At 32.7% G+C, this 14,752-nt stretch overlaps 1 protein-coding gene and 1 pseudogene across 2 annotated transcripts in view; both read right to left on the reverse strand.

The window, feature by feature from the left end:
- The window catches only part of Tecrl (trans-2,3-enoyl-CoA reductase like), a 106,637-nt gene that overhangs the window by 8,164 nt on the left and 83,721 nt on the right, over positions 1 to 14,752 (reverse strand). Inside the window, exons 8-9 of one of the 2 annotated variants that reach the window (XM_004849666.3) lie at positions 12,078 to 12,121; positions 771 to 828 (exon numbers count right to left, since the gene is read on the reverse strand). In XM_004849666.3, coding sequence (XP_004849723.1) covers positions 771 to 828; positions 12,078 to 12,121 — 102 coding nt within the window. The remainder of the gene's footprint in view (positions 1 to 770; positions 829 to 12,077; positions 12,122 to 14,752) is intronic. The other variant, XM_004849667.4, reaches the window with a different exon arrangement.
- Positions 770 to 8,609, reverse strand: LOC147825177 (large ribosomal subunit protein uL14 pseudogene; annotated as a pseudogene).

Below are 14,752 nucleotides of genomic sequence, written 5' to 3' on the forward strand. Positions count from 1 at the left end.
AGACTCACACAATACAAAGCTAATTATCCCCTTCCCAGGTTTTAGAATTAAGTTAATCATAAGATTCCAAACCCACTGATGAAAAATAGTCTGGGATACTAGGAAAAAAGACATTACACACAAAAAGATGTGTATGTGTTATTTGCATAATCTTTCATTAAAGTACGCCACTAAATTGACTATAGTCATTTATTCAGGTCATTCATTTTCTATGTGATAGAGAATGCAAAGTAACTCTACATGTTGAAGACTTTTACAGAAATTAGTTCCAGTAGGTGCACAGTGGTCTTCTCCACAGACCATGATACACAGTTTGTAGCTTGCAAATGTTCCACATGGTCTTGGTTTCATGATCTTTGGAGCACTAGCTATGTCAATGAGAAAAGTCACTGGAAATCTCTGAACCAACACATGTTCTTCTGTAAGACAATATTACATCCCAGGAAAAGATTACTTGTCACACTCAAGATCACTCTCCTTGTAACGGGATCATACTCAGGACCTTGTGTTTGCCAGTCAGGCATTGTGCTGGCCAACTCTCCTTTAAGATGAAATACAAGGATGAAGTAGTTTGAGCTCAGTTCAGAGATTAATTGGCTGGTATGTGGATATAAAATAAAACCAAAATAAGGCACATAGTCCCTTTATAGACATATTTAGTTAAGTGTTTCTAACTATTGTTACCTTTTAAAAAATCTGATAAATAGGCTTTTAAAAATAATTATTATCAAAATTCACTCTAGGGTAGATAAAAAGAAAAGTAAACTAACCTGTGTGATTGGGATGAGCCAATATTACATTGATGAAATGATTCCCAGCTTCACAAATCTACAAAACATATTAAAACTTTCAGTATGATATAGTTGTGGCTGTTTTAAAAATGTATGATAGATATACATATAATCCTTGTAATATATTAATTCCAAATTGAGGAAATAAATTTTAATTTAAGAAGAGGAAAATTATAACAATGCAAGAAGTTGTTGAATCCAACATTGCTAGTCACAATTAGACTTTTTTCTCAATATTGGTGTTCAACCATAGGGATCACTGAGTAACATCCCTAGTCCTTTCGATTTTTTATGGGTCTCAATAATCTGCTCAAGTTGGCCTGGAACTTCACAATCTTGGCATGCCAAGTAGCAGGATCCCAAAGAGTGCTACCACCTTGGGCCACAGCACCTACTTGTTTCAAATTCCGATGATATTCTTAACCCATTTTGGTAACAGGCTCAAACTGGCTAAGTAGCGAGGTAATTCTGGTGATCAGCGTTGTACTTGTCCCTCTGCGTGGTTTTCTTACCATGAAGAGATGGTGAATGTTGCTGAGGCCAGAATTCATGCAAGTGTGTATCCTCAGGTTGCTAACACAGAAATATTTCCAGTCCAAGGTGCTTGTTTGATTCGGAGCTGGTTTCAAGCTTAGTTTGGAAGACCTCTTGTGAGCAGTGCTTGCCCATGGATGCACTTACTGCTTGTCTCACATCTGCTCTCTTTATTTGCTAATAAATAATATTCTGCTAATTATCCTATTCATAGGCCACTGTGACCTTCTAAGAAAATCAAAAGTTTGTCACAAGCTCCTAGAACTAATAATATTCCCAAATTATTGTATTTTATTTTATTCCCAAATTATTATAGTTATTATATTGTGTATTTTTTGAAGTTAAGATGTTTCCTTTGTCATATTTAGATAACCTGATACAATACAAATTATGTGTGAAAAAAGAAATACTTTTTAGGGGCTGGGGATTTAGCTCAGTGGTACCGAGCCTGCCTTGCAAGCATGAGGTTCTGAGTTTGATTCCCAGTACAAAAGAAAAAAAAAAGAAAAAAAAGTACTTTTTTATTCATAACAGATTATGTTATGTAAAATCTTTTTTTAGTCACTCAAATTTTATTTCCAATATATCCTGAAAGTTGAGTATAATTATAACTTAGTGTTTTTAATGTTTTATTCTCTTAAATATATTTAATATTCTTACTGTTCTTTTCAGCTGTTTCTTTACACATTTATTTCTTCACATATACTAACAGCTCCACGGACATTAATTTCTGTATAACACACACTGAATAACTGTCATATATTTCAGCAAAATCCAAATTTAGGAAAAAATAACTTGAAAAAGAAAACAAAAATCCATTTCTCATCATCATATACAAAAATGCAATTTGAACTAATCAGCTTCAATAGGTTAATTCTCTTGTTAGACACTGTTAAGAATGAGTGCAAATGCATTCAAACAATATTAGAAGATCAAGAACATAATCTAAGTACTGCTTTCACACAAAAATAATTGGACAAAATAGATTAAAAGACTTCTGGTTTCTCATGTTATTAGGAAGACAAAGCTAACTTTTTTATGTTCAGATAATAATTTGTATATATGTTTTTTACACATGATTGTGGGTTCAAGTGTGGGATTTTGATCTTATAGACCTTTAATTTCCTCCCACAACTCTTATGTACTTATTGTGACAGAGTGAGAAAGTATATTAGAAATTTGAAATTTTGTTTCTTCACCTAAATACAAATATTAATTCTTAACTCTATGAAATATTCTGATGATTAAATGAAGTCAAGTATCTGACACTATTTGGTTAATAAAATAAAGATAGTTTTAGTTAACAATGTAACAATAAAGATTTGACTTGTTTCACTTTAGTCTTCTTTGAATTACAGCAGGATACTAATTATTATTATTGTTTGATTGTTTGTTTGTTTGATACTGGGTATTGAACTCAGGACCTTGAGCCTGTGAGGCAGGCGGTGGCACCACTGAGCTAAATCCCTGGCCCAGGATACTAATTATTGAAGAGCTCATGCTTTTATCCTGGATAAATATGAACTATGAAATTGACAACCAATGTAATTGAAAAAATCATAACATTCTCACTTAAAAGTAATCTTTTTCTTAAATGCTTTCAATTAGGGCTGGGGATTTAGCTCAGCGGCACTGCAACTGCCTGGCAAGTGCAAGGCCCTGAGTTCAATTCTTAGTACAAAAGCAAAATGCTTTCAATTAGAAAAACACTTTAACTTCTTCTAGAATCCTCCTTTCTCAAAGTTCCGTAACATTTTGTTTTAATAACTAATACTAAATATTTAACACAAGACAAATAAGCTAGATGTCAGATTAACAAGTCCACATGAGACTTTGGTTAATATATTAGAAATAATGTATCATGCATCAGTGTGCCATAAAAATTTACCTGAATATATCTCCTATTTAATCTAATTTTACTCAGATTCAAAAATATGATTGTATCAGAACATATGAGGTTTCAGTAGTAAATATTCTCACTGTTTACTACTGCTATATTTTATTGGTCCGTAGCATACTTTCATTGCAGATTCCAATGACCAATGACCATTGACAAAACAGATATTGACGGAGACCAACTTGCAGTGATCTATTTTTATATTATTTCTAAAATATATATATTTTATATATTGTTCTTCCATAAAAGCTTCATCAGTTAAACTATTTCTTCTTTAAAGGTCTGGAAATGATTTCTCTATAGAACCAATTCCAAAGTCTAACCATTCTAATGAAGAATATGGACTCACTGAATACTCAGGCTTTGTCTTTTTGTTTCAGAAATATTCTTTAGGCTCCCACAATAAAAAAAAATTAGTCTTTATAGTGCAATCACATAATATTTTGTAAAAATGAAAATTATCTCTTTTATCATTCACTATTAATCATTCACTATTAATGTTATCACATTATAAATGAATTACTATTGTTATTACTGTTAATGCGACACATGCAATATTTAATTTATAATTTTATCATTAGAGCAATAAGTGGTATCTTATTGATTTAACTGAAATCTAGAATCTACAAATTTTTTCAACCATGCATCTTTAGTTTTTTAAAAAGTCTCATCTATTTTATTTTCTTTATAACCATGGTAATAATGATAACACCAATAGCATGTGTTATTTATTTTGGTCTCAACAACATTTCAAAACTAAGATAATATCTTGGTGAACATGGTTACAGAGCATTTCATCTGTGAAATTCATAAATATTTTGATGTGTGGAAAGCAGTTTCAATCTCAGTAAAAAATGCGTATTCATATAGGGTGAAATGCTATTTGACAACATATTACACTATTTCAATATTCACATATCTCCTATCTTATGATAATTTAGATTATTATGCACCTAAAATCATTAATTTCCCAATGCCCAATCTCTACACTTTTATTATAAAACCTCCTGTTATACTTCCAACTTTTTCATACAAACATCTTTCTGATAAGATACATGTGTTTCAGAAAGAAAAATTTCATAGGTTATTTATAGCTTTAACAGAAAATATGTGTGAAATGAAAGATTTTAATTTTGAAAATGAATAATGTTATGAATTTAAATGAGTTGAAATATTGTCTTATGTCAAATAATATAAGCACTGCATATTAATAACATTTTATCAATTCTTACATGAAAAATTATTGCATAAACTTTGCTATGAGCCTATATTTTCAATCAATAAATTATAACTGATGGCCTTTGATGTTGAAATTGATTCAACATTTAAGAATTTTTCTTCTTTACTTTTATGGTCCATCTCTTTACCAACATTTTGGTACTACCTAAATTAGTTTTTATTCCATAGATATTTCACGAAGTATTGTGTAATATGAGATAATAGATAAATAGTATAAGAATAGTACTATACATTAATTTTTTTAAGTATAGAGAAATTATTTACATACAGTGTCTCTGGAATAAATGCTCATTAAATCACCGTGGATTTTTTTCTCATTCTCTCAGGAATTTTTTTTAAAATTAGCTTTAATATTGTCTATTATGTCAGCTACAATTTTATAGCAAATAATAATTTTAATTGAAATAATATGGTTAGAGGTAAGTCAATTAAAAAGCAATAATTCTGGGAAATAAAAAGAATAAAATGTAAAAACTATTTGCATTAATTTTACATGATTAATTTTCCAACTCCAGTTTTAAAATAAAAGTTTTTTTTTATTAAATTCTTTTATTGGTACATTGTAGGTATACAACACAATTACATTTCTCATTGGGAATTGTACCTTTACATAATGCATCTTGGTTCTTATTTTTTCCCCATTCCTAGCCCTCCCTTCACGCCCTCCACCCTTCCCTATTTACAAAGACTTTATTTCCAGTTTTTCCATTTCTCATCATTTTTCCTTTCTCTTCTTTCCTTTCCCCTGCCCTTCCTGCTACCCCTACCCCTTTGGCCCTTTTCTTCCTATTTTACATTATCGATTATTCATTCTAATCATTGATACATTTTAGGTATACAATACAATGACATTCATCATTGGAAATTTGCACCTTCACATAGTCTCTCTTGGTTCTTATTTTTGACCCTTACCCAGCCCTCCCTTCAACCCCTCCATTGCTCCCTATTTACAAAGATTTTGTTCCTATTTTTCCATTTTCTCATATTAATCACATTCCCTTCTATCCTTTCCCCTAGTCCTCCCACTTCCTTCCCCTTTGCCCCTTTTCTTCCTATTTCACATTACCTATTATACATTTAGTCCTTATTTACACTTTCAGTTTCTCACACCAGAGAAACTATTCGGTATTTATTCATGTGTGTCCTATTTATTTCACTCAAGAGTATTGCCTCAATGTGCATCCACTTAGCTATAAATGTCTCTAATTTCTCTTTTTTATGGCTGAGTAGTACTCCATTTTATAAAAAAGCCACATTTTCTTTATCCAGTCTCCAGTTGATGGGCATTTGGGCTGTTTCCAAGTTTTAGCTATTACAAACTGTGCTTCTATGAACATGGGTGCACATATATCACTGTGGTATGATTCTTTTAATTCTTTGGGGAAGATACCCAGCAGGGGAATAGTGGGGTCAAATGAGACTTCCAGTCCTAGTTCTTTGAGGTATCTCCATACTGATTTCCACAGTGCTTGCACCAGTCTATACTCCCACCAGCAGTGGAGCAGGGTTCCTCTTTCCCCACAGCCCTGCCAGCATTTGTTATTGGTTGATTTCATGATAGCAGCCATTCTTTCTGGAGTGAAGTGGAATCTTGTTTTCATTTGCATTTCTTGAATGACCGGTGATGTTGAACATTTTTTCATGTATTTATTTGCTATTTCTACTTCTTTGTCTGAGAAATGTTTGTTCATTTCAGATGCCCATTTTTCGATTGGGTCTTTAAATTTGGGAGGTCTGATCTTTTTAAGTTCTTTATAGATTCAAGATAGTAGACCTTTGTCTGAGGAAGAGCAGGTAAAGATTTTTTCCCACATTGTGGGTTGTCTCTTCACACTGCTGGTGGTTTCTCTTGCTGTGCAGAAACCTTTTAAGAAGAAGAGATCCCATTTGTTGATTGTTTGTGCTAGTTCATGGGCAACTGAAGTTTTGTTCATAAAATCTTTTCCGACACCCATGTCTTCAAGGGTTCTACCTAACCTCTGTTCCAACTGGTTCAGAGTTTCTATTTTAATATTTAGATCTTTAATCCATTTTGATTTTAGTTTAGTGCATGGTGAGAGATACAGGTCTAGTTTTAATCTTTGGCAAGTTGAAGCCCAATTTTTCCAGCACCATTTACTAAAGAGTCTATCTTTCCTCCAGTCAGGGTGTTTGGCTCCTTTGTCGAAGATGAGATGGCTGAGTGTGTCTGGCGTTGTTTCTGCATCTTCTAAACTGTTCCATTGGTCCTCAAGTCTGTTTCTTTGCCAGTACCATGCTGTTTTTATCACAGTAGCTTTGTAGTAGAGTTGCAGGTTGGGGATTGTGATACCCCTGCCATGTCTCTGTTACCTGGAATTGTTTTTGCTATTCTGGGTCTCTTCCTGTTCCATATGAATTTTTGGATTCTTTTATCAAGGTCCATGAAGTATGCTGCTGGGATCTCAATTGGAGTTGCATTGAATCTATGTAGCAGTTTTGAAAGTATGACCATTTTCACTCTATTAATCCTTCCTACCCAGGAGCAGGGGATGTCTGTCCATTATCTGATATCATCTTCAATCTCTCTTTTCAGAGTGCCATAGTTTTCAGAGAAGAGGTCTTTGATTTCTTTCATTAGAATGATTCCTAGGTATTTCAGTTTTTTGGATGCTATTGTGAAAGGAATTATTTGCCCTATTTGTCTCTCAGTGAGTCTGTCATTGGTGTAGAGGAAAGCTATTGATTTTTTTGTGTTGCCCTTGTAACCAGCTACTTGACTGAATTTGGTTATTAAGTCTAGAAGATTTTTGGTGGAGTTCTTGAGGTCTTCTATATAGAGTATCATATCATCTGCAAATAATGACAATTTGACTTCTTCATTTCCTATCTTTATTCCTTTTATTTCTTTCTCTTGTCTAATTGCCTTGGCTAATATTTCCAGAACTATATTGAACAAGAGTGGTGATAGTGGACATCCTTGTCTTGTTCCTGATTTTAGTGTGAAGGATTTCAGTTTTTGACCATTTAGTATGATATTGGCTATTGGTTTTTCATAGATGGCTTCTACCAGTTTGAGGTAGAGACCATCTATTCCAATTTTTTGTAGGGTTTTTATCATAAATGCATGTTGGATTTTGTCAAATGCTTTTTCTGTGTCTATGGAGATAATCATATGGTTTTTGTCCTTGGCTCTATCGATATAGTGTATTACATTGATTGATTTGCGTATATTGAACCATTCCTGCATCCCTGGGATGAATCCCACTTGATCAGGGTGTATGATCTTCTTGATGATCTTCTGCATTCTGTTTGTCATTATCTTATTAAGGATTTTTGCATCTATGTTCATTAGTGAGATTGGCCTATAGTTTTCTTTTTCAGTTGGGTCTTTCTCTGCTTTGGGGATCAAGGTGATGCTTGCTTCCAGGAATGAATTTGGGAGTATTGCTTCCCTTTCAATTTCATTGAAGAGTTTAAACAGTAATGACAGCAGTTCCTCTCTAAATGTCTTGTAGAATTCAACAGTGAAGCCATCAGGGCCCGGGCTTTTCTTAGTTGATAAATTTTTAATAACTGAAACATATTGACTTGTCATTGCCATGACTTTTTCTTTTTGTTGGGTTCTCCCCCTTTACATTTAATTTCTTGTCATGCCAGATGGGTTCATTCTGCTTTGCTTCCTGGGGTTGTGATCCTCAATGTCTGTTCCTAGGATATTGTGTAAAATTCTTTGGTACAAATACATGCAGATCAGGCAATGCTGCCCACATTGGACGCGATCCTCGGCCACAGGTCAGCGCAGTCCTTTGCCACTGGCCCTGTGATGGCAGAACCCTTCATCTCACCTTTGTTGTTCACTATGACCCCCGCATTGTCTTCAAAATAAAGAAACACCCCATCTTTTCTCCGGTATGACTTCCGCTGTTGGATCACCACTGCAGGATGCACCTTCTTTCTGAGCTCGGGTTTTCCCTTCTTGACTGTGGCCATCACCATGTCACCTACACCAGCAGGGGGAAGTCTATTCAGTCATCCCTTGATCCCCTTCACAGAGATGATATACAGATTTTTGGCTCCGGTATTATCAGCACAGTTGACCACGGCTCCCACGGGAAGACCCAAGGAGATCCGGAACTTCGCCCCGGAGGACCCACCATGTCCTCTCTTCGACATATTGGATGCCAGAAAGAGATAGAAAAGCTAAAATAAAAGTTTTACTAAAAATGAGATGAACCATATGTAAGCACAATGGTTGGTTTCTACATTGATTATATTTGATGGTTCAAGAGAGCTAAGGAGAAACTAAATAAATGATGCTCATACATAGAGCCCTAGATTTTAGGTCTTCATAAGAAATAAATTCAAATCCTTGCAGTGATGTCTATCAACATTAAACAGAGGTCAGAAAATTTTGTCACAACCAAACCTGAGTTATTGCTGAGAATGAAAGGACTAAACTTGGGCACATTTTTGTCATTCATCCACCTCACCCATAAATTTTTCAAAGCAGTTCCTGGACTTTCTGTGGTTCTCACAGCAGGGCTTCCCTCTCTTCTGCCATCAGTGAAGGCTATGATATATCATTCCCTGCATTGTTTCCCCAAATCAAAAATTACCTGCTGTATCCCCAAGGGGCTTTCCAGCTAAATCCTACAGAAGGAGATATGCCTACTTGATTAGGACATAATCTTTACTTCTGCCATAAAATCTGCACTTTAATAATAATAAAAAATTATCAATGAGTGAATAACTAGTAGTGACATTGATGATACACACACACACACACGTAGGGAAGAGTTATTTTCAGGATTTTACAAACCATGTCTTATATGTTATTATGTATTTCATTCCTCCCATTTTATAATTATTGAAGACTGTATAAAAGAAAACATACATTATTTGATGAAATTCTCATTGTGCAAAGAACTGGCAAATCATAATTGCTTCTCGAGAGTAAAAAATGAAATGGAGGGGAAAAGAATATAAAGTAAATAGGATTGTTTACATATAATATTTGTTTTGCGATTTTGATTTAGGTGCTTCATTTGTTGTATTTTAAATGTAATAGGATTCCAAAAATGAAGACAGGATTTGGAAATATGAAGAAATTAAAAATAGACAGAATTAAGAATACTGACAGCAGAAAAAAAAGTGCACTCAAAAGTTTGGAAGACATTTATGCTTTATAAACTTGTCTACATTTGTTTATTCCTGTAGGTTTGTGATTCTTGAACACATTGAAGTGGTAAAAGTTACATTGAAAGTCAGAAAAAAAGTTTAAGCACAGGAAGTAATATTTCATTGAAGACAAAGTATCTAAAAGTGTATCTTAACAGTACAATTTTCTTAAATGTTTTATATGTTCTTTGGCTTATTAGTCAGGTTTTCAATCTGTATATATGGTAATTAGCTTTATAAGGTTTTGTAAGATAAATAAATGAATCTGATGTGGGAAAAATAAAAGGAAGGTAGAAGGGAAATAGAAGGAGGGGGAAAAAAGAAGGGAATTGAAATGTGTTTTGTATATGTACCAATACACTGGATGTAGACATTAGTACTGCCACATGTACTAATAAAAATTTGAAAAAATAAAAAATAAAAACCTGTGGTATAGATAGGATAAAACTCATCCAAATCAAATAATTTTCCATCAAAGATGATTTAGCTGACTTGGGGTATATTATGTACATATACTTTCCTTAACATTTCAGATAAATCAAAATATCAGTGGAATAAATCACAGAGAGCAGAAGAGTAAATTGTAATTGTTAATTGTTAGCCCAAAAATGGATTATTCCCTCATAAGTAGTCAAGATTTAACTATAGTCACGTTCAACATGGTTCTAATATATTATCTTATTATGAAGTGATAATCTGGTTCTACATAACAAGAAAAGCTAAGTCACTTTAAATAAATGTTTTTCTTATATTAAAAGATCATAGATCAATACATTAGAATAGCAAGTTGAGAAAATAACATTTTATTAGTGAAAATTTAACACGTGCAATTAAGATAGGTATTATTTGGTTGAATATATTAAGGAAAACGTTTTTAATTTATCCTTTGTTCATTCTATACAATCATTGATTTCAATATGTGCTGCTAGTTTTAATAGAAAATGGCTTAAAAAATATTCTGGACCTTAAATCAGGTTTCCTATTCTTCCCATATATTTTACATAAATAGTATTTGTGGTAAGTCTGAAATATTCATGCCTATATATATTCAGTTTTAAATGAAAAAAATAAACATCACAATATATTTTGATTATAATGTGTATTTCTCCTGAACTTGAATTATTATACACAAATTTGATCAACTCATTAGTAATTGTATCTTGCAATAGAATGGATTTCCTGAAATTTAAAGCTTAATACAAATATTTGCAAACTTTGAATACCTTGCTTACCTTGATCTTCATTTAGCAATGCTAGGGTTTGCAAGCATTTTTAAAATTGTGCACATATTTTATATTTGTAAGAGAGTAATAGAATTTCTTTTCGAATTTCTAAATTTCTATGAAATGTAATTACATTCAATATTTTCACCATTAAGTAAAATATACAGAAGTAAAATTTTCACATATTTTCAATACTATTTATAGTTAAAATCATAGTTTTTTTTCTCTTTTATTTTTTTTATTTTATTTTATTTTTTGTACCAGGGATCGAACTCAGGTCCTTGCGCTTGCGCAGCAGGCAGCAAAACTTTTTTTCTCTTTTATGTTAAATCAGTCTTTGAAAGTGTCTTCAAATGTCACAGAAATTTAAAAATTTCAAGAACCACACTGAAAAAAAGTGTAAGTGGACAATTCCTACAAAGTGTGTTGGGTAAAGCATTCCTGTGTTAAACAATAGAACATAAGTCCATAAAACTTCACTAGGAATATGAAGTTGGGCATGACTCACATGAGTTTTCCAATATATAAAGAAAAGTCATGGGGAACAACTTTAATGAAGGATGGGAGCATTAAGTTATACTGCAGATGAGAGCTTAGTAAAATTGTGTTGTTAGAAGAATGAGACTGAGGGCAATTTGGAAAGAGCCAAGACCCTGAGTTTGATCTCCAGCATGACAAAAATAAAGTAAAGAAATAAAGTAAAATAAAATAAAACAATCAAAGTTTGTCTTCCAATCAAATTTTCTAAATTAACAATTTTGCTAAATTGGTTTTAGGATTCTTATCTGTTACACATGTAAAATAATTTTTTCTCTCAAGTTTGTAAGTTGGAAAAATCATTGACTATATGTTTTCAAATATGTACTATAGTTCAAATGAATGTAAGTAACCATTCATAGATAACTATAACATTTTGATTAAAAGACTTGAAGGCCTAATGTGATTATAGAAAGTTATTTAATAACACTTTGATTAAAAATTTTAGAGAGTTAATAGCATGATATTAGGAAGTAATTTGATTTGCTTCAATTTATATTATTATATAGAAACTGTATATTCTATGTGGCAAATCCTTCAAATAAAATGTATTTTATATTCTCAATAACAAAATTATTGCCTCTGGGCCAAGGATTTAGCTCAGTGTTGCTGTGCCTGCCTTGGAAGTTCAAGGTCCTGAGTTCACTTCCTGGTACCCCAAACAAACAAAAAGACAAAATGAGTGCATGTGTAGCAAATAATACATATAATACATACCAGAAAATTGATAGCAGATATTGTGATTTGTCTGTTTCCATACACTAGAGAGTAAGAAAATAAAATGTGATGCAAATACTCATATTTTCAATTGTTACACTGTACACATTAATCAGAGAATGTTTATTGTACACAACAATGCTTTAATTAACAGTGATGTGCAGTATATAAATTACCTTTTGGAATGATACTTTTGTAATTTAAAGGGGAGAAAATATTTTTCCTCTGCACATGCATTTTTCTGGCAGTAAACTAATGATATTTAGAGTATAAAAGGAATATCTAATTAACTTGCATTAAAATCTTTGTAGTCACATTTTATCTCTTTCATTTCTTATTTTAAAAGTAAACATAGTATGTCCTAGTACATGAGAATACCCCATAATACTTCCTTTGAAATATTTACAGTAAAAAGAAATCCAAATAATTTATATTTCCCAATAATTTTAACAATTAAATTATTATTATTTAATATCTACACATTCATGAGGATATTTTTAAGCAGGTTTTAATTTAAGTGCTAATATATTTTATGGTGAAGACAAATTTATGAGGTAAGTACTATTTTTCTTAACTTAAAGAAAAATATAACTATTCAAGTTCCCAAGATAACATAAAGAGTAATGTATAAAGTAAAATTTAAAACAATATCCTCAAGAAACCTTGGCCATGATGGAAAAGTTAGAATACTCTATTATGTATATTATGAATGGAATAATATCATATAATCATCAATTTTATCTTCATGTGTGTGTTTACATGAAAATTATATTTCTCTAAAAACAAGTGTAAATAAAAGTTAACATCATTTGTCATTTTGAGACTTGCATTGTTTCCCTAAGAATATATTAAAGACTTTCTAAATACATTGAAACATTTATCATCATAACTATGATAGAACCTATACACAATGTGTGATTGTCTGGCTCTTAAAACATTAAATATCCATTTTCTATAGAATCAGTTGAGAAAAAAGTACATAAAACATTAAGTTTGTAAGGTCTGAGACTTGAAATGAACATTTAAAGATTGAAAATAATTTCATGTATAGTAAATAACAACACATTGAACATCTTGTCAATCAATCTTTCACTGAAGTTGTGTTCACTTGTATTAGAAATATGAAAGTCCCCTTGTCGCTTTGCTACCTTCAGTCCACCATGAATCGTTTTCCATTTGTCACATGCCACCCTGTCTTAGAGCCAGCAGATGATGGACTGAGTCCTCTACAAACTAATTATTATTTCTAAGAAATATCTTCTCTGCTTCCAGGCCACTGTAACTACAGACCCCAGTGCCGAGGAGGTGAGCCACATGGGCACCAGTAGCACACATCCATCTCCCTACCACCCTGTTGAAATGAGAAAACATTTAAACAAATCCCAAAACCATACTTCCAAATCATCTAAGGCAACCCCAAAGGGAAATGAAATCAGAAATAATTTCTCAGATAACAACAGAGATTTTGCCATAGTACAAGACATGATTAATAAATATAGAGCAGGCACAGATTGAAAAAATAGAGAAGCTGAGTGAGGAACATGATGGAATCCCAAAACAAATGGAATACATAAACAGATGCAAAAAGATTTCCAGGAGATTAAAAAATCCATCGAAAGTTTACAAAGCATTATGAACCAATGTGAGGACAGAACTTCAGATATAGAAGATAAGATTGCAATTAGTGACCAGGAAAACGAAAATTGCTTTAAAATTGTAAGGGACCATGAAAAATCAATCCAGCAGCTGCTAGAGGATATAAAGAAGAATAACATAAGACTGATGGGAGTCAATGAAGAAACAGGAGAGAGTGCAGATGACATAGAAAACTGTTCACAGAAGTGATGGCAGAACATTTCCCAAGGAGGGGAAAAGAACTTGACATACAGATAAATGAGGCATATAGGACTGCACCTAGCCTTGATCAAAAAAATCTACACATAGGCATATAATTGTTAAGATTCCAGAAACCCAAAAAAGAACAGAATTCTACAAGCAGTGAGAGAAAAGAAACAAATCACATACAAAGGAAAGCCCATCAGAATCACAGCAGACTTCTCAACGGAAACTCTCAAGGCAAGAAGAGCTTGGAGTGATGTATTTCAAGCCCTAAGAGAAAACAGCCTCTAACCCAGACTGATGTACCCTGCAAAACTATCTTTCAAAATTGATGGAGAAATAAGATACTTCCATAACAAAGAGCACCTTAGGAACTTCATGAATACCAAACCAGCACTCCAAAGAATTTTAAACAATATCCTAGGAAAAGACAATGAGGATGACAATCCCATGAGGGCCAGCAGAATAAATTCATCAGGTCCGACAAGAAATTAAATGCAAAGGGGGAGAATGCAACAAAAAGAAAAAGTCATGACAATGACAAGTCAATACATATCAGTTATAACCAACAAAGTTTTTGGTCTCAATTCACCAATCAAAAGAAATAGAATGGCAGAATGGGTCAAGAAGTAAGATCCAACAATATGCTGCATACAAGAAACACACTTAATTCAAAAAGAAACTCATAGACTGAAAGTTGAAGGGTGCAAAACAACACTCCATGCTATAGGAACCTGAATAAAAGCAGGAGTAGCTATCCTCTTTGAATATCAAGTGGATTTCAAACCCACACTTATTAAGAGATACAAAGAAAGACACTACATCCTTGTAAAGGG

This window comes from Heterocephalus glaber, unplaced genomic scaffold, assembly GCF_053883595.1.
Source record: "Heterocephalus glaber isolate CG9 unplaced genomic scaffold, H.glaber_assembly_v1.0 deba00001509, whole genome shotgun sequence".
Taxonomy (NCBI): domain Eukaryota; kingdom Metazoa; phylum Chordata; class Mammalia; order Rodentia; family Bathyergidae; genus Heterocephalus; species Heterocephalus glaber.